Source organism: Ovis canadensis, chromosome 24 (assembly GCF_042477335.2).
Source record: "Ovis canadensis isolate MfBH-ARS-UI-01 breed Bighorn chromosome 24, ARS-UI_OviCan_v2, whole genome shotgun sequence".
NCBI lineage: Eukaryota > Metazoa > Chordata > Mammalia > Artiodactyla > Bovidae > Ovis > Ovis canadensis.
In genome coordinates this window covers 55,482,101-55,502,292 of record NC_091268.1, presented here as the reverse complement: position 1 = coordinate 55,502,292, position 20,192 = coordinate 55,482,101, and the positions used below count along the sequence as shown (strand labels likewise).

Here is a 20,192-nt window from a genome sequence, read left to right as displayed (position 1 = left end):
GATAACACTCAGGCATCTTGTCTGGCGCCCTTCTTTCCATCCCAAAGTGTCGCTGTGCAGTCACCAAGTCGTGTCCGACCCCCAGGAGCTCTAAGATAATAGTTACCGTTGTTATTTATTCATTTTTAACTGGATGATGTTTGCTTTACAATATCGTGTGGTTTCTGCCACACATCACATTTTGCGACCCCGTGGACTATAGTCCGCCAGGCTCCTCTGTCCATGGGATTTGCAACACGTCAGGTCTGCGGTAATCCGTGTTCTTCTAGGAAAGGAGAATGGTCTGCTGACCAGGCACCTGATATTGACACAGGAGGCCACCCCCCATTTGGTTTCCATCAGTTCCTCTTTCTAGAATCATTGCCAGGAGGGACCCACACACTCCGAATTTTGATCACCTGCGGGAGGCTGACCCGCTTTCTAATTAGACTTCTCTGCCCAGGCACTTCTGCTGAAAGTTTTTACCCAGGAGGAAAGATCTGAAATGATCATGTCAAAGGTTATGGAAGCATTTACACAGCAAGTGAGGCCTCGCTTAATAATCAGCAGCAGCAGCAGCAGCAGCAGCAGAAGAAGGGAATGTTTGCCTCGGGCTGCCATTCTGCGGCACACCATTTGTCAAAAGTGGAAAGCAAGTTCTGTTTTCTGCAGAGGACATGCTGCTACTGCTGAGGAAGAGGTCACCATCCACCCCATTTGCATACAAATTAAGAGCTTTCTCATCTTTTTTCTTTGCAAGTAGGAAGAAAAGTTGACTTATCATTCTAAGAAGTAGTAAGCTCTTCTCAGGTAGTCTTGTGTGTCTGTTACAACATTTTGAATGCAAGTGACAGAAAGCCAACCCAATTCTAAGTAGCTTAAGCAAAACAGGTGACTCTGTCTAACCGAACCATGAAAGCAGAGAAGAATTAAGCTGGGGGAAAAAGAGAGAGATTCAAAGGTCATCTTTCTTATTTCCTCTTTTCTCAAAACTGTTCTCTTTCTTGGTCTACAAGGCTGAAAGGTGTCAGTAGCTCAGGAGTGTCCAACTCTTTGTGACCCGAGGCTCCTCTGTCCATGGGATTTCCCAGGTAAGAATACTGGAGGGGGTTGCCATTTCCTCCTCCAGGGGATCTTCCCAACCCAGGGATGGGAACTGGGTCTCCTGCACTGCAGGCGGATTCTTTCCCACGGAGTCACTGAGACCCTCTTTCTTTGTCTACAAGGCTGAACTCATGGCCAGATGGATGTCCTCGAACCTGAGCTCCCGCATCGCACGCCCCGTCCTCTGTTTCACGCCGCCATCTGTGTGTCTGGCGGGGCTCTTAGGCTCGGCTGGTCATAGCTTAGCTCCCGCCCCTCCTCCTGTAAGCCGCTCCTCCTCCAGCGTTCCCCTTTCAGGGTGGAATAGACGGCAGCACCCGCCACCTTCTCAGTCACTGCACAAGCCGGGAACTTCAGCACCATCCCTGAGGCCTCCCTCTCTCTTCTGCTCGGAGTCACTCAGTAAGTACCTCTCCAGCCCAGTCATCTCTCCTATTGGCCCCCCACCCCCTAGCAGAGTCATCTTCCCCTCCTTGGAGGTTATGGTAGTTTCCTTCTGAAGCAGGGGTCCCCAGACTCTGGGCCACAGACCGGTACCTCCTGTCTGGTCACTGGCGGCATTAGTTTAGGAATCGAGTGCATAGTAAATGGAACACACCTGAATCATCCCAAAACCACCCTTCCCACCCTGGCCCAGGGAAAAACTGTCTTCCGTGAAACTGGTCCCAAGAGGTTGGGGACCGCTGTTCTAATGGATCCATCTCTCATCATTCCTGACTCCCTCTGACTTTTTATCCACTTGGTCACCATCAAGATCCTTAGAAATACAGATGGATCCTGCCCGTCCTCTGATGCATACCCTCCTGTTACTATTAGGATAGAATCCCACATCCTTCCCAGGGTGTGATCCTCCCCTTCCTCGTCTGGACCCAACTTCCTCTTTGTTCTCCAGCCACTCTCCTCCTTCCCATCCCATGACTATTTTGTATTTTTCTTTTTTTCCATTAATTTTTTTAAAATTGGGGTATGATTGCTTGAGAATGTTGTCTTAGTTTCTGCTGTACAGCAACATGAATTAGCTTTAAGCATATATATATATATATACACATATGCCCTCCCTCTTGAGCCTCCCTCCCACCACCCCCAGCCCTAGATCATCACAGAGCCCCGAGCGACTCCTTGCGCCAGGCAGCAGCTTCCCGCTGGCTGTCTATTTTGCACACGGTCATGGAAGTACGTGAGTGCTACTCTAAGTCACCCGCCCTCGCCTCCCCCTGCCGTGTCCACAAGTCCACACGCTACATCTGCATTTCTGCTCGTATCCTGCAAATCGGTTCCTCAGCACTATTTTTCTGGATTCCACATACATGCGCTCAGCTCAGTCACTCAGTCATGTCCAACTCCGAGACCCCATGGGCTGCAGCACGCTGTGACGCCCAAGTTGCGGAATCTCCCAATGACCACCAGGGAGCCGATATCCGATGCAAAAGCACGAGAGTCTTTATTACCAAGCTTGAGCTGGGGCTCCCACCGTTACCAATGCAGCGGCTATAGGGAGGAGCCCCGGGTTTTGGATTACGTTGCTTATATAGGGAGTGTTCATGAGAAAAAGAATTTCTAGGTAGGGGGACGTCTGATTGGTCACTTTCTTTTGCAGGGTTGTGTGTTGGTTTCTGATTGGTCCCTGTTACCTAGGTAGACCACGAGTTCCTGAACGTTGAGTCAGGAGATTCTGGTCTGGGGTCTGATTGGCTCGTGGGTGGTGGGGTGGGGTCAGGGGATTTCCAAAGGCTCTTTTCCCGGAACCTTACAAAATGGAGTTTTTCTTTTAACAAAATGGAGTAGCTTAGGTTCTTCAATGCCAGGCTTCCCTGTCCATCACCAACTCCTGGCGCTTGCTCAAACTCATGTGCATTACGTCGGTGATGCCATCCAACCATCTCATCCTCTGTCGTCCCCTTCTCTTCCTGCCTTCAATCTTTCCCAGCATCGGGGTCTTTTCCAATGAGTCAGCTCTTCACATCAGGTGGCCAAAGTATTGAAGTTTCAGCTTCAGCATCAGTCCTTCCAATGAATATTCAGGAGTGGTTTGATCTCCTTGCAGTCCAAAGGACTACCAGAGTCTTCTCCAACACCACAGTTCAAAAGCATCAATTCTTTGGTGCTCAGTTTTCTTTATAGTCCAACTCTCACATCCATACATGACTACTGGAAAAAACATAGCTTTGACTAGACAGACCTTTGTTGGCAAAGTAATGTCTCTGCTTTTTAATATGCTGTCTAGGTTGGTCATAGCTTTTCTTCCAAGGAGCAAGCATCTTTTAATTTCATGGCTGCAGTCAGCATCTGCAGTGATTTTGGAGCCCGAGAAAATAAAGTCTCTTATTGTTTCCATTGTTTCACCATCTATCTGCCATGAAGTGATGGGACCAGATGCCATCATCTTACTTTTTTGACTGTTGAGTTTTAAGCCAACTTTTTCACTCTCCTCTTTCACTTTCATCAAGAAGCTCTTCAGTTCCTCTTTGCTTTCTGCCATAAGGGAGGTGTTATATTTGTTTTCCTCTTTCTGACTTACTTCTCCCCATATGACAGACTCTAGGTCCACCCATGTCTCTACGAATGACCCAGTTTCATATACATATATACACACACACACACACGCACGCCCCACGTCTTCTTATCCGTTCCTCCGTCGACGGCCTCCGTGCACACGGCTCCCCTGTGTTCAGCGTGTTCTTCCCTCTTTCTTTCCCTACTGAGTTCCCATTCACGCTGCAGAGTTGGCGTGTGGGTTTTAAAATAAGCCCATGAATCCTCTGATATTCTTCCCTCCAAGGTGAAGCCTAACTCCCTCCCTTTTCGAGTGGACTGGACTGGACTCACTCCCGATGGGCGGAATACAGCAGAAGGGGCGATGTGTGCTTTGTGAGGCCAGGTCATAATGGGCACGGTGGCTTCCCCCGCTTTCCTCTCCTGGGGGACCCGCTTGGGAACGGCTGGCAGACGCTGTGGGGACACTCAAGCAGCCCTCCAGTTGGGTCTACAGCCAGCGGACCCTCTGCTTCCAGGCCAGCCTGTGAGTGAGTCTGGAAGCGGATTCTGGTCCCCGGTCGAGCCTGCCGATGAAGTGGCGCCAGCCAACGTCTTGTCTGCAGCTGCACCCGAGCCTCAGCCAGGCCCACCAGGCGGGGCCGTGGGAATGGAGGCAGTCGCTGTTCGTTGTTCCAAGGCACGGCGTTTTGTGGTGATTCGTTACCTAGCAACGGGCAGCTGATCCCGTCCCTTCTGGTGTCGCTCCCTTTCATGACGTTTATGCTTAACTAGCTGTGGAGCTCACTCTTTAGAAATGGGGCTTCCCTGGTGGTCCAGTGGCTAAGAATCTGCCTTGCAACACAGGGGACGCAGGTTTGACCCCTGGTTGGGGAACTAAGACCCACCACACTGTGGAGCAACTAGCCCGTGCTGCAACCAGAGAGCTGCACCTAAAGACCCCACATGGCAGAGTGCAGGTCCCGAGCGCCGCAGCGAAGGCCCAGCACGCCCAGATGCACGGACAACACACGGAGCCACTGACGGACGCCTTCTAAAGAATAAACCTTAACACACGAAGCCACTGGCGGACGCCTTCTAAAGAAGGAAGATCCCACATGGCAGAGTGCAGACCCCAAGCGCCGCAGGAAAGACCCAGCACGCCCAGATGCATGAATAACACACAAAAACCACTGACGAACACCTTCTAAAGAATAAAACTTTACCTGTACAAAAAAAGAGATGTCTACTGGTCTCTGCAGGAGCACTTGGAGGACATGCTTATAGGAACAAGCTTGACAGCACACACCCAGCTGGTTCAAGGGCGCTGGGCGGCTGTACCGTGCCAGGCAAAGCAGACACCAAAGCCCATCGTTTATAACAACCCCTCCTCTGAAAGACAAAACTATTTTCAGTAATAATCACAGACCAAGAATTATTTTCCTGAAACAGCCTTCAATTTTAAAACAAACAGTGAAACAACTCAGAAATAAACTTTTAAAGATATGATTTGAAGTCAGTGAAATATATCTCTTGTACACACGAACATTTGCACACGCCAAAGAAAAATATGAGAGCTCTACACAAACATTTGCACACGCCAAAGAAAAATATGAGCGCTCTCGGGTCTCCTTCTGTTTTGGTATTTTAAATGTTGAAAACAAAAACTCCAAGTGGCCACAGTGAACAGCAGAACCGAAGTCACTCACACTCCGTCTCCTTGTCGTCACAACCGAGCTGCTGTTTATTTTGATTCCACCGTTGAAACACAGGAATACGTGGCATCACAGCGCCGTGGACCTGAGCAGCACCCCAAGTGAGTCCTCACAGTTACGAACCCTGGAGAACCTCCTCTTCAAATGGGCACACACAGCCACGTTCCTGAGTGTTGGGGGCAAACTGTACAACCCTCCACACTGAATCCAGTGTTTATCAGAGGATGAGTCAGACAGCTGCGCCAGCCGGAAGCTACATCCCTGGAGCCCGGTGGTAACAGAGGACCAAAACCAACGAGAGGACCCCGGGACATAAGGACATGCTGCCACAGGCGCTGCACAGAGCTGCCAGTGTCGGCGGTAACAACAAGCAGGTCAGCTTCGAACTGGTTTATCACTGTTTTCAAATTCTCTGCAGGGGACACTCTCCTTCCTGGGGCCCCTGGGGAAGATGCCCCCTACTCCGCATTCAGCCCGCCTCCCCACACATGCCACTCCTGGGACGACCGAGGAATGCTCTGTCCGGTTACGAACTATGCGCAGGACACTGTGGGGTCACGTTTTTTTCTTCCTTTTTTTAAAAATTGAATTTTACGGGAGGATGGTTGCTTTAAAGAGCATTGAACACGCTCGCTGTGCTGCACTGCAGGCTGTCACGAGTCACCTGTCTCACTCAGCATCGACAGTGCCTGCCCATCAGTCCCGGCCTCCAGTTTATCTCGCCCACCCCCCACTCCCCCTTGGTGTCCACACATGGGTTCTCTCCATCTGTGTGTCTCTCTCTGATTTGCGAGTAAGATCGGCTATACCGTTTCTCTAGCTTCCGTGTTTATGTGTTGATATACGATATTTGTTTTTCTCCTTCTGACTTACTTCACTCTGTGTGATGGTCTCTAGGTCCATCCACGTCTCTAGGAATGAGGGGTCACTTTTTGAATAAACAGAGCTGACACCAGTGGTTTGGAGGCGTTTGCGCCGGACACTCTTTGGGGGTCTTTGCTGTCCATGCTCCAAGGACAGTGCTCCGGGAGGTGGTCCCCAGGTTCACTCTGGGTGCCCAGTGTCACCCCAGTCATGGACGGTGACCGGATGGTACCCAGCCAGTCACGTGGGTGCAGTCACCCACACCTGTCTTCAGCCGCAGGTTCTCACGCAGCTCACACGTCCCGTGGACGGACTCAGGCCCTGTCTGCAGAAGCCCTCCCAGGGTAAGTGCTGGCTCGTGAGAGGCATTCAGGCTCTTGTCAGCTTATAGCTCCGTTTCCCAAGCAGAGTCTTTTAAACACATTTAAATATTTCAAATTGTCTCTACATTTTTTAGAATTCATAAATTTGGAACAGTAACAAGATCATAAAAGAAAAGGCCTGTTTCCGACCAATGGGAGACAGAACTAACTTATTTATGTGTTTATCACTTATTTCCACTTCCCACCTGGATAGTCCCTGGAGATTTGATTTCTCATTTCCTGGAGAATCTAAAGACAGAAAGCAGGTGTTAAATAATCTTTACTCTACACCCATTCAAACTACCTGCAAGACACTAGTCATTTGTCCTGATGTACAAACATCAATCCAGGGAACATGAAATTTTAACTATCAATAAATATTCCAACATCCGCACACACAGAGCATCTAATTCCAGCATCAAAATGCAGATAGGCATGAAGAGAGATTTGGATTTATGACAAAAGCAATCTTGTTGGGAAGCCCCTCCCAGAAAGATCTGGGGGCTGGGCGTGAAGTATTCAGGATGATGCCTGCTCCCCTCTGCACATTTCTACCAAGTCGGTCCTGTAATCCCGTTTAATTAATAATAAACATTGCAGCGTATTCCCCCTGCATTTAAATTATGCTTGAAATGAGATGACTGGGTGCTTCCTATAAAAATGCCTTGAAAAATAAACCATGTCAGAAATGAGTGATTTATTATCACTCAGAGTGTTGGCAGGGGAAATCTCAGAAGAGAAGAGAATTGCTGCTGCTTCCTGCTGGCATTTCTGCTACCCGACAGGTCTGACGTGCTTTCCTCCTGGGGCTGTGCACGAGGCAGCTTTCCTACGAGCGGCTCCCTTCTGTCCTCTTATGCTCTCTCTCTGCCCTCCGCTCGAAGCCTGGGTGTTTGGAGGCCAGACCTGTGCTCATGCTGCAGAACCCAGTGGGGAGCGGGGAAGGACCACCAGGTGTGCGGGGTGCTTTCCACTCGCTCATCGGCCCTCATCTGGTTGCCAAAGTCAACGGGAAGGAAGACGGAGCTTCCACTGCCTGGAAGACATTGAATGAGCTGCATCCCACTGTGAAACCTTCACGTTCGGCAACCTTCCAGGCCAAGGTTCCTGAACGCATCCCACCCACTTCACAGGGTGGTTCTGCTTTTGGTAGTCTGTTCTGTTAGGAACAGGAGCAGCAATTTACTTCCTGTGTACCAGGCACTGAGTTTTTTATGTGAATGATCTCTCCTGATTTTCAAAATTGGTATGAATAGTATCCCCATTTTACAGGTGAGAAAACCAAGGTTCACAGTAAGCAAGCAGCCAAGCCAGGAAAGAAACCCAGACAGTGCCTCCAGAGCTCAGACTCAATCCTTTCAATATACTATTGATTCTTAACAATAATAGGTGGCCATTTCTGAACACCAGAGACCATGTGATGTGTTCAGTCCTTAGCGAATATTGCCTCCTTTTATCCTTACAAAGCCTATGGGATACAAAGTACTGCCCAGGTTTGACTGTTGAGGAAATGCGGTTCGGAGAGTGAAGTCTGCTGTCTGAAGAAAGGCTTAGAGCCAGCACATGGGGCCAGCTCTTGCAACGCCAGTGCTCCTCCTCAAGATACTTCTATTGCATCACTCCTCTTTCCTGAAATGGCCAGTGTCTTCTTGGCGAGGCCTCTGGGGAGCCAGCATCGGATCTCTTAAATCTGGTTCCTGCTCTGCTTTTTGCTCCTTTTGCTCTCTTTTCACGCCTCCAACAGAGAAAGCCAAAGAATGATGCAATGAAAAATAATCTTTTTTAAAAATTTGTTTATTTTAAAAATTATTTTTATTGGAGTAGAGTTGCTTTACAAGGCTGTGTTGGTTTCCGTTGTACAACAAGGATGTATACATATTTCCGCTCTTTTTTGAATTTTCTCTCCATTTAGGTCAGCACAGAGCATTGAGTAGAGTTTCCTGTGCTAGGACCTCATAAGTTATCTATTTTGTATATATAAAGATGTCCTTTTCATTATAGGGGACTGGAATGCAAAAGTAGGAAGTCAAGAAATACCTGGAGTAACAGGAAAATTTGACTTTGGAGTACAGAATGAAACAGGGCAAAGGCTAATAGAGTTTTGCCAAGAAAACACACTAGTCATAGCAAACACCCTCTTCCAACAACACAAGAGAAGATGGACATCACCAGATGGTCAACACCAAAGTCAGATTGTTTATATTCTTTGCAGCCAAAGATGGAGAAGCTCTATACAGTCAGAAAAAACAAGACCAGGAGCTGACTGTGGCTCAGATCATGAATTCCTTATTGCCAAATTCAGACTTAAATTGAAGAATGTAGAAAAAACCGCTAGACCATTCAGGAATGACCTAAATCAAATCCCTTTTGATTATTTAGTGGAAGTGAGAAATAGATTTAAGGGCCTACCATAGAGTGCCTGATGAACTATGGACGGAGGTTCGTGACATTGTACAGGAGGCAGGGATCAAAAACATCCCCAAGAAAAAGAAATGCAAAAAGGCCAAATGGTTTGCCAAATGGTTATCTGAGGAGGCCTTACAAATAGCTGTGAAAAGAAGAGAAGTCAAAGGCATAGGAGAAAAGGAAAGATATAAGCATCTGAAGGCAGAGTTCCAAAGAATAGCAAGAAGAGATAAGAAAGCCTTCTTCAGAGATCAATGCAAAGAAATAGAGGAAAAGAACAGAATGGAAAAGACTAGAGATCTCTTCAAGAAAATTAAAGATACCAAGGGAACATTTCATGCAAAGATGGGCTCGATAAAGGACAGAAATGGTAGGGACCTAACAGAAGCAGAAGATATTAAGAAGAGGTGGCAAGAATACACAGAAGAACTGTACAAAAAAGATCTTCACGACCCAGATAATCACGATGGTGTGATCACTCACCTAGAGCCAGACATCCTGGAATGTGAACTCAAGTGGGCCTTAGGAAGCATCACAAAGAACAAAGCCAGTAGAGGTGATGGAATTTCAGCTGAGCTATTTCAAATCCTAAACGATGATGCTGTGAAAGTGCTGCACTCAATATGCCAGCAAATTTGGAAAACTCAGCAGTAGCCACAGGACTGGAAAAGGCCAGTTTACATTCCAATCCCAAAGAAAGGCAACACCAAAAAATGCTCAAAATACCACACAATTGCACTCATCTCACATGCTAGTAAAGTCATGCTCAAAATTCTCCAAGCGAGGCTTCAGCAGTACATGAACCATGAACTTCCAGATGTTCAAGCTAGTTTTAGAAAAGGCAGAGGAACCAGAGATAAAATTGCCAACATCCGTTGGATCATGGAAAAAGCAAGACAGTTCCAGAAAAATATCTACTTCTGCTTTATTGACTACACCAAAGCCTTTGACTTTGTGGATCACAACAAACTATGGAAAATTCTGAAAGAGATGGGAATACCAGACCACCTGACCTGCCTCCTGAGAAACCTATATGCAGGTCAGGAAGCAATAGTTAGAACTGGACATGGAACAAGAGGCTGGTTCCAAATAGTGAAAGGAGTACGTCAAGGCTGTATATTGTCACCCTGCTTATTTAACTTCTATGCAGAGTACATCATGAGAAACGCTGGGCTGGAAGAAGCACAAGCTGGAATCAAGATTGCCGGGAGAAGTATCAATAATCTCAGATATGCAGATGACACCATCCTTATGGCATAAAGTGAAGAACTAAAGAGCCTCTTGATAAAAGTGAAAGAGGAGAGTGAAAAAGTTGGCTTAAAACTCAACATTCAGAAAACTAAGATCATGGCATCTGGTCCCATCACTTCATGGCAAATGGATGAGGAAACAGTGGACACAGTGAGAGACTACTTTTCTGGGCTCCAAAATCACTGCAGATGGTGATTGTAGCCATGAAATTAAATGATGCTTGCTCCTTGGAAGAAAAGTTATGACCCACCTAGACAGCATATTAAAAAGCAGAGACATTACTTTGCCAACAAAGGTCCTTCTACTGAAAGCTATGGTTTTTCCAGGGGTCATGTATGGATGCGAGAGTTGGACTATAAAGAAAGGTGAATGCTGAAGAATTGATGCTTTTGAACTGTGGTGTTGGAGAAGACTCTTGAGAGTCCCTTGGACTGCAAGGAGATCCAACCAGTCCATTCTAAAGGAAATCAGTCCTGAATATTTACTTATTGGAAGGACTGATGCTAAAGCTGAAAATCCAATACTTTGGGCACCTCATGTGAAGAATTAACTCATTTGAAAGGACCCTGAGGCCGGGAAAGATTGAAGGTGGGAGAAGAAGGGGACGACAGAGGATGAGATGGTTGGATGGCATCACTGACTCAATGGACACGAGTTTGAGTAAACTGTGGCAGTTGGTGATGGACAGGGAGGCCTGGCGTGCTGCAGTCCATGGGGTCACAGAGTGGGACACGACTGAGCGACTGAACTGATCTGAGTGCATATATGTCAATCCCAGCCTTTGAATCCATCCCACCACCACCCCTCCCCTCCCCTCCCCCTTGGTATCCATACGTTTGTTCTCTCTGTTTCTCTATTTCTGTTTTGCAAATTAGATCATATATACCATTTCTCTAAATTGCTGAAAACTATCTTGAGGCCCTTGCCCCTCCCCCACCTGTGAGTACATTATTCTAAGTCACTCTTTGCGATCCCACGGACTAAAGCCTGCCAGGCTCCTCTGTCCATGGGATCTTCCAGGCAAGAGTACTGGAGGGGGTTGCCATTTCCTACTCGAGACCTAGCAAGTTGTTTAGAACAAGGAAGAAAAGCTGGACACTATTAAATGTCGGAGAGAATGAAAGGGAAACGCAGTTCTCACGCCCTGTTGATTGACTGCAAATCGATCCAGCCTTTCTGAAGACCAGCTTGGCAGCACCCACTGAGGCTGAAAACGCATGTAATAGAAGCCCCAAATCCCACGTGTGCACACACACAGGTAGCGTGAAAAGACAAACACTACGGAAAACAGAAATAGCTTCAGTGTGCATCCACAGGAGACAGACGAGCAAGCCCAGGCGTATTCATACCATAGGCGTCTATATGCAAGTGTGGTCGAGTGACAAGAGGTAACAGGTCAACACGGGTAGTTATCGCCACCATAATGTCAAGTGAGAGACAGCAAGTTCCAGGAATCTGAAAGCAGCCGAAACAACATCACAGGTTGCTCACGGGACACACGGGAAGGAGCACAGAAGCCTTCATGACGGCCTGATGACCCACACTCCCGTCCAGAGGCGAGAGGGAAGGCCCCGGTCACCAGGGGGTTGAAAGGAATGGAGCCTGAGCTGCAATGTTCTGTTCATTTTATATTTTGAGAACGCTCAAAAGACCCAGGAGAACCCACCTGCCAATGTAGGAGAGTAAGCGATGTTATAGGCCTAGGTTCACTCCCTGGGCCAGGAAGATTCCCTGGAAGAGGAAATGACAACCCCCTCCAGCATTCTTACCTGGAAAATCCCATGGACAGAGGAGCCTGGCGGGCTACAGTTCATGATGTCACATAGAGTCAGACACGAGTGAAGCAGCTTAGCTCATAAAAGACAGAAAGTGGCATTTGTTAATTTAGGGTGATGCTGCTGCTGCTGCTAAGTCGCTGCAGTCGTGTCCGACTCGGTGCGACCCCATAGACGGCAGCCTACCAGGCTCCTCCATCCACGGGATTTTCCAGGCAAGAGCACTGCAGTGGGGTGCCATTGCTCCAGGGTGGTGGTGGGCCCCTGGGAATTTGTTCTATGGTCTCTGCCCTCTTCTGTGTTTTAAACATTTCAAAAAAATTAAAATGAACAAGAAACTGCATCCTGAGTTTATCTGACCCTTTTCGATTCATAATGAGTTGTTCTGCAGCAGGTCTGATGGCAGAAGGAAAAGGAACACCCCTCCTAAAATGAGAGAGTTTCTTGCCGACACACCCTCCTCCCCGTGAGGGAGCTGGCTGTCTTCATAGTTGCCTCCAGGAGTCCTTTTTTAAAAAAAATCTGGAGTGGTAGGCAATATTGATTCACATATACCCAGAGACACAGAGAGGGAGGAGAGCGTTCAGGGCGAATCGATACATAAATGCGTTTCTTCTATTTCTGACCTTAGACCCTATGTGCTGATGGAGGGCCTTGCCACTTATTCTTAAAAGCAGTGTGAAATATTAATTATTAGTCATATGGCTTGGCTCCCCAGGGGGCCACCCTCCCCCATCCCCGGGTTCTCGGGGGGGGGCGGGTGTCCCGCAGTTCCTCCCCCACTCGGCCACCTGGCAGCTTTAGATGAGAAATCACCACGATTCTTGTTCTCTCTACCAGCATAACCGTGGGCAGGACAATTATGGAAACAGAATTCATTGTTGGAACAGGCTGAGCTCATAATATTAGTGTGGATTAAAAAAAAAAAATCACTTCTTGGCCAGGAATTAAAAGTAGCTCACTTGCCCCACCCTCCCCTCCTCCTCCCTCTTGCCAGATTTAGAATCTGAGAAACCTTGCTAGGTCACTCTGGTTGGTATTCCTGTAGCACCTCCTATTTGCAACACGCCTGAGAATCATTCCCTGTAAATACCAGTCCTCCGCAACACTTCTGCGCATGAGTTTCGAGTTATTAGCTTCACTGGAAAAGCAAGGAGATGGAAGCAAAGCAGTGACTCCACCGAAACTCAGGACTTTGCCCCCAAATCTGGGAGGAATTTCAGCTCCTTCTTGTTGGTCCTCTTGCAACTATCCATGGTGGATGCTCTACCACTGTTGAAGTTAAGAAAATAATTCAATCAAGGCCTTGACGGTGCCTTTTTTATCATAGGTGTGGAAACTGAGGCCTGGAGAGGGAGCCCAGCCGGGAGAGCTCAGGGGCCCGCTGCCCGTCTGAGGCTCTGGCCACGCCGTCTGCCAGCTGTGTGGGCGCAATAGCGTCTCTTGGCCCTTCCCCACAGCGTTCATGTCCACCCAGTACCTCGGGCTTGATCTTATTTGGAAATAAGGTCTTTGCGGATGTAATCATTTAAGTCGGGATGCAGGCACCCTCAGTAAGAAGGTCACGTTTCTGATAAGGACAAAGGAGGAAGGCCACATGAAGACGGAGGCAGAGACTGGATGGACAGACATGCCAGGAGCCACCAGAAGCTGGAAGAGGCCGGAAGGATCTTTCCCTGGAGCCTGCAGAGGGAGCCCCGGGTTGCTGGCACCTCGGTTTCAGACTCCTGGCCTCCAGAACGCTGAGAGAGCACGGTTCTGCTGGTTTGTGGTATTTCGTTACGGGAGCCGCAGGACCCTAACTCACCTGGGACCTGACTGTCACCACAAGCGCCTTTGTCTCCAGGCTTTCGGCCTCTAGTGTTGCACCAGTCAGGAGTCCTGATGGGGAGCAAAGCTGATATCCTTTGTCCCACTCAGAGAAGCATACTGATGAAGCCCAAGACTCGGGGCTAGCTGGCGAGCACGCATCCTCAGTCGCCCAGTCATGCCTGACTCTGTGGCCCCATGGACTGTAGCCCACCAGGATCCTTGGCCCATGGGACTGCCCAGGCAAGAATACTGGGGTGGGTAGCCATTCCTTTGTCCAGGGGATCTTCCCGACTCAGGGATCAGACCCAGGTGTCCTGTGTCTCCTGCACCGGCAGGCAGATTCTTTACTTGCTGAGACACCTGGGAAGCCCTGGGGCTACCTGGCACTGGATCACTATTGAGAAAAATAAACATTTCTGTAAATAAATGATGCTTTCCAACCAGCGACCAGGGTTGGAACGTTTCCCCAAAATAAAAAGCAGTTTTTACTTCCATTTTTTCTTTCTGCTGCCTTCTTTCTTTTTCTCCCCCTCCGCCCTCGTTCATCATATCAGAATACCAGATTGCACGGTACATGATTTAGAAATCTAAGTTGGCCAGATGCGAGGCAGAGAAAACCACCTGAGCACTTCTTTCAAGTTCACACACACTTTCTGAAAAAGTAATTGCTGAAATCTGACTGATCCGAAAACAGTGAGTAACACACTCGCTCCAATACTTTGGCCACGTGATGCAAAGCGCTGACTCATTGGAAAAGACCCTGATGCTGGCAAAGATTGAGGGCAGGAGGAGAAGTGGGCAGCAGAGGATAGATGGCTGGATGGCATCACCGGCTTGATGGACATGCGTTTGAGCAAGCTCCGGGAAATAGAGAAGAACAGGGAAGGCTGGCGTGCTGCGGCCCATGGAATCACAGAGTCCGACACGACTGAGCGACTGGAAACAGCACAATTGCAGGCAGACCTCAGAGAGGTTTGGTTTGGCTCCAGGACACCACAGCAGATCGACTGTTGAAATTAAGAAAGTCACATGAACGTTTTGGCTTCCCAGAGCCTAGAAAGGTGATGTTCACACTTTTACTGTAGTCTATTAAGTATGAAATACCATTGTGTCTTAAAAAAAAATGAAAACGCACATGCCTTAATTAAAAAGTTCATTCTTGCTGATAAATGCACCTCATCCTCTCAGCCTTCGGCAAGTCATAGTAGTAACTCAGATATCACTGTTCACACGTCCCCATAACAAACACAGTAATAATGAAAAAGTTTGAGAAGTGGTGAGAATGATCAGAACGTGGCGCACAGACAGGAAGTGAGCAAAAGCTGCTGGGAAAATGGAGCTGAAAGACGTGCCAGATGCAGGGTTGACACAGACCTTGACTTGGTGGAAAATGCAGTGTCTGCAGCAAGTAATAACGGAGGCGTGCCTGTGCACTTGAGTGAAACGTTCCCAAAGGCTCAGCGAGGCCTCCCAACTCCAGGGAGCTTGCTGCCTCGAAGCCCTGAAAACTGGCCCCGACCTAATGTCCCCGGGTCTCCATCCACACCAGAGCGCCAGCATCGCTCTGGGATTTACTTTCGAGAAGCTCTCCCCTAACCAGTCCTTCTCAGGTTCCAGTGCCCAGATGGGTCACCTGCGAGTGTCCAGAAACTGCCGCAGGTGGGGTCTGCTTCTAACGGGACTGCGGGTGATGCTAGGCTGGCTGCTGGTCTGGGTGGCCAGGGTTTCCATCACCTGTCATCTCTGGCCGATGAAGGACTTCCTGGCTTCCCGGCTTACCTCCCTAAAGTCCAAGTCACTGACACCACCTTAAGGCCGGGCAGCAAAGGATACATTGATGGCGCTTGACGGAGTACGCGAGGCTTGGGCAGAGAGAGGTCGAGGTTTGATCGTTTCGCCTTTCGATTCCCTCTGCCTCCGGGCGCTGTGGAGCTGCATCAGTGAGGCAGAGGAAAGAGCGGCAAGCTCTTCGTGAAGCACACGGAGAACCCCTCGATGTCCCCGCAGACCTTTTGGTAAACACACATCCTGAACCTAATCGCAATGGCGCCATGGGCTTCCCAGGTGGCACTGGTGGTGAAGGACTCGCCGGCCAGCGCAGGGGACATAAGAGATGTAAAAGACGCGGGTTGGATCCCGGGGTCGGGAAGACCCCCTGGAGGAGGGCAAGGCAACCCACTCCAGCATTCCTGCCTGGAGGACCCCATGGACAAAGGAGCCTGGCGGGCCACAGCCCACGGGGTCACACAGAGTCGGACACAAGGGAAGCGACTTGGCACGCGTGCTTAAAGGTGCCGCGTCAAGAATCATATTATGATCGGAGGTGACGTGAGCTGCCTCAAACCTTGTTGCTCAGCTGCCTGTGGAACCATGTGCTAAGTGAACAGGCGGGCACCTTTCTTCCAGGGCGACGCTCACCCTGCTTAGAGAATCGGTGCTGTTGTTTCAGTCCTGGGTTTGGGTCGGTCTGCTCCATCTCACCACTGCCGTTCACCGGCAGCACAGCGGCTGAGGTGAGGTGGAAACCTTTATGTTCCAGAGCTGGGGGCCACACCACGGGAAGCAACCATAAATCCAGAAATTAAAAGAGGAAATAATCACTACAATAGGGAAGAAATATCACACCCGTCTAGGTGAATGCACTTAACCGTCAAACAAAGATCTTTAAGATGATGGAGCACGGACTGCAGCGGAGGGGGAAAAAAAAAAACCAAGAAGGCAAAAAGCTGCCGAGATTTATTCTGAGTAATCTCTCGCCTAGAAGGGACCACTTTCTGCTTCATAATCATCTGCCAAGGAAGTTGTTGCTAACTGGGGAGGAAGGACTCAGGTTATGGACACTTGTGTGAGGCCGGGGGTAGGGGTGGGGTTGGGGGGGACCCCCGCCGCTGCCTTTGGGTTGTGGAATGGCAGCCCCAGGTCACGTCCAAAGAATCGGGAAGGAGAGTCGGGGGGCGGGGGGACAAGGGATAGAGAGGTGACAGGGAGGTGCCCACTCTGGCCAGGGCTGAATAGTTCATACCTCCAAGCTCAGAGAGAAGAGCTGCTTCGAGAAGGAAAAGAATGATGGTGATTCCACAGGCCCTCTCTGCACGCTGAGGGGTGGCTTCTGCTGTGTTTAAGCGCCCAGGAAGCAGATTTGGGGAGGATAAGCCATCAGCAGGACCGTTCAGCCTGCGTCGGCAGACCTCCGTGTACACCCCTACTCACCATCTCACCCTAGTTTTGGATGCAGTGGATACAGCTTTTGGAATAATTAAGGAAAGACTAGGTATCCCAAATGAATTTTAAGTCACATAGAATTTTTGCCAGGTTTTCCTTAATGCCGTGTGTAGGCTGTCCAATTCCCTGATGCTGAAAATGAACTTTGGGGAGGAGGAAGGGGGGACAGAAAAGAGGGGAGGGAGGAGGGAGGCAGGGCAGCCGCTGCCCTCAATATGAGCGTCGGTGCAGCTGTCAGAGAAAATGCTTTCAGCTGTTCACCACTGAGGATGACATTAGCTGGGGCTTCTCTACATGGCCTTTGTTATGTTGAGGTATGTTCCCTCTTATGCCCACCTTCTGGGAGTTGTTTTTTTAATCATAAATTCATGTTGAATTTTATCAAAAGCTTTTTCTGTATCTATTGAGATGAGCACAGGGTTTTTGTTCTTCAGTTTGTTAATCGATTTGCAGATACGGATTGATTTGCAAATCCTTGCATCCCCGGCATGAAGCCCACCTGATCATGGTGTCTGATCCTTTAATGTATTGGATTTTTTTTTTTTTTTTTAGGATTTTTGCATTTGTGTTCATCAGTGACACTGGCCGGAAGCTCCCAAATTCAACCAAACATTTAAAGAAGAGTTAACACCTGTCCTTCTGAAACAGTCCCCAGAAACTGCAGAGGAAGGAACACTTCTGAACTCATCTTCTGAGGCCTACATCACTCTGATACCAAAACCAGATAAAGGTATTGCGGAAAAGGAAAATTACAGCCCAGCACTTTGAAAGTCTTCTACTGGATTCCGCGCATGACGCCTTTTGCTCACACGAAGGTAACTACATCCCAGATCCATGGCGTCCCTGAGTTTTGTTTCAGGTAAATGCCGGCCACTCACAGAGGGGCAAGTTAAACCAGGGAGCCTCCTGCGGCTCCCTCCGCTCCTTGCCCACCCTGCACGCACGCATTTCCATCGGTCACCAAGGATCGCAGGCTCTGTCCGCGGCCTCTCGAACCGCCTGCAACAGCTCCAAACTGCTCCCGTCCATTGATTCAGGCGCAGAAACCGAGCCAGGCGTGGATGCCCCGACACCAGAGCAGATTCAGGCGAGGCTTATCCCAGCCCTGCTGAACCCTCTTCACCGACTCCCTCTGCCCAGGGGGCATCACTCAAGCCGCCCTGCAGTACCCAAGAGGATCCGCGCGCCAAGGCCCTGCTGCTCCTGAGGCCCTCTTCCCTCCAACCTCGCCAGACCCGGCCTCCCAGCCTCCGCGGAGCCCTGCTCCTCCGCTGCTGGTACTCCCGCGCCGAGACACCCTCCTCCGCACGGCCCTCACCTCTCTGACCTGCTGCTGGGTCTCCTCCAGGCTCCCAGGGCGCTGATGCAAAGGCCCAGCTGGCGCCGCCAGGGGCTCCCCGCGGGGCTGCACAGGGTGAGGTGGCCTCCCGCGACCTGTCCCCAGCTCTCCCCCGCCTCCTCCTCCGTGTACGGCGCGAGCCCCCTCACTGAATGCCCTGCGCGCTGCAGCCGGGTCTGTCTCAGGGCGCCCTACCTGGCAGGAGGCTGAACTCGCGGGCGCAGCCGGAGAAGCTGCAGATGTGAAGCGGCGCCAGGCGAGGGGCAGTCGCCCTGGGGCACTCGAGCTCACCGGTCTGTGTCCCGGAGCCTGTGAGCTGTCCGCGGAGGCTGCAGGTGAAACGGCGGGGCATCGGGGCAGGCTCCAGTCTTCCTGCGATTGTGCCCCTCCTGCCAACAGGCTTCCCTGTCCTCACCTGCTGGTTCAGCGTACAGGTGTGAACGTGCGTGCTCCGTCCTGTCCGACTCGTTGCAGCCGCGTGGACTGCAGCCCGCCGGCCGCCTCGGTCCACAGGCGTGCCCACTCGTATTCTCTGTCCTGAGGGCGCCACATCCGGGGCCTTGGTGACCCCGCAGGGCCCGCCCGGTCCCGGGCAGCCGGGTCCTAGAGGCAGTAAACGGCTCAGCCGCGAGCACCCATCCCTGTGCAAACCGGCCAACCCGGAGCCCCTGCCCCGGCCCTCCCCGCGGGCTCCCAGCCTCTGGGCCTCTGTCCACCTGCCCTCTCCACCCTGGGCAGGTTCCACGCAACCGGGACGGGCCCTGTGCCCCGGAGCCTGCGGGGACGAGCCAGACCAGCCAGTCCGCAGCTGGCCACCCTGCTCAGGCTTGATGGGTGAGCAGACATCTGGCCGTGTCCATCAGATCGGGTAACCAGTGACCCACATGGACCAGCTGTCCCAGGCAGGGCCGTGGCCCCGGGGGACGCCGCTCCTGAAGGACTCACAGCTAGAGCCTGTCTGCCCACGGCCTTGCCGGCAGCTGGAGAGACAAGCTTCCCACGGAAGGGGGGGCTGGGGGGCGTCCATCACAGCCCCATCTGCCAGGCCTCTCAGATGACTAATCGGTAAACCACCATTATTAGAACGTTCCCTTGTTCACTGTAGTTTGCTAAATCTTATTTGCATTCACTGGGTACCTTTAACATATTATTTGTCGTCTGCTGACATCACGGGGTTCCTTAATTTGCAATAAAGGAAAACAATGCCACTGAACGTGTTCACAGGGCCCCTGGAGTGGGTGTGTGAAGTGTTAAATAGGTTATTGATGTTTTAAATGCCTGATATTATAAATTCTCGGTGGGTTGTTTCGTGATTATTGGAGAGAGTTTTAGTAATTTGGGGGACTTTGGGGTTTTTGAACCTGGAAAGGCATTATATTACACCCCTTAAAATAATGGAATATAGAATGTCAACCCACTCCAGCATTCTTACCTGGAAAATTCCATGGATGGAGGAGCCTGGCAGGCTACAGTTCATGGGGTTGCAAGGAGTCGGACAGGACCGAATGACTAACAATAACATAGTTTCCTATTAGCGAAAATGTTGCTCTCTGACCCATTTTAAGGAGCCTCCTAGGTTGTTTTTTTTCAGGTAGCCATCTGGCGTGTAGAACTGTAATTAGCTCTTTTGAACTGTTACATGGGGTCATCCCTGGTGGACCAGTCGTTAAGATTTCACCTTCCAGTGCAGCGGTGTGGGTTTGATCCCTGGTCAGAAGCTAAAATCCCACTTGTTCTTGGCCTGTGTATATATATCATATATATAAAAACATTATATATATATATATATATATATAAATGGACTTCCCTGGTGGCTCAGATGGTAAAGCGTCTGCCTACAATGCAGGAGACCCGGGTTCAATCCCTGGGTCTGGAAGATCTTCTGGAGAAG

General features: G+C 50.0%; 1 protein-coding gene and 1 long non-coding RNA gene across 12 annotated transcripts in view; one reads left to right on the top strand and one right to left on the bottom strand.

Annotated features, from left to right (window-relative positions):
* LOC138428639 (uncharacterized) overlaps positions 1-20,192 on the bottom strand; it is a 48,725-nt gene that overhangs the window by 27,033 nt on the left and 1,500 nt on the right. For 2 of the 7 annotated variants that reach the window (XR_011252527.1, XR_011252529.1), the window contains exons 2-3: positions 18,717-18,904; positions 18,497-18,630 (exon numbers count right to left, since the gene is read on the bottom strand). The exons of 1 other annotated variant lie outside the window; for it this stretch is intronic. Coding sequence is in view for 1 of the 6 variants with exons in the window: in XM_069569358.1 (XP_069425459.1) it covers positions 18,497-18,904 (408 nt within the window). In the remaining 5 variants the exon portion in view is untranslated. Of the gene's footprint in view, positions 1-17,495; positions 18,905-20,192 lie in introns of those variants that run through there. 4 more of the 7 variants (XR_011252525.1, XR_011252528.1, XR_011252524.1 and 1 more) reach the window with 2 other exon arrangements.
* Positions 759-19,522, top strand: LOC138428642 (uncharacterized). Of its 5 annotated transcripts, none has more exons than XR_011252532.1 (4): positions 905-1,070; positions 1,206-1,485; positions 17,515-17,777; positions 18,000-19,522. It is a non-coding gene; the product is annotated as an uncharacterized lncRNA (long non-coding RNA). The 5 variants fall into 5 exon arrangements; XR_011252535.1 differs by lacking the exons at positions 17,515-17,777; positions 18,000-19,522 and adding exons at positions 6,409-6,478; positions 13,259-14,234; XR_011252534.1 differs by lacking the exons at positions 17,515-17,777; positions 18,000-19,522 and adding exons at positions 6,409-6,478; positions 8,498-9,167.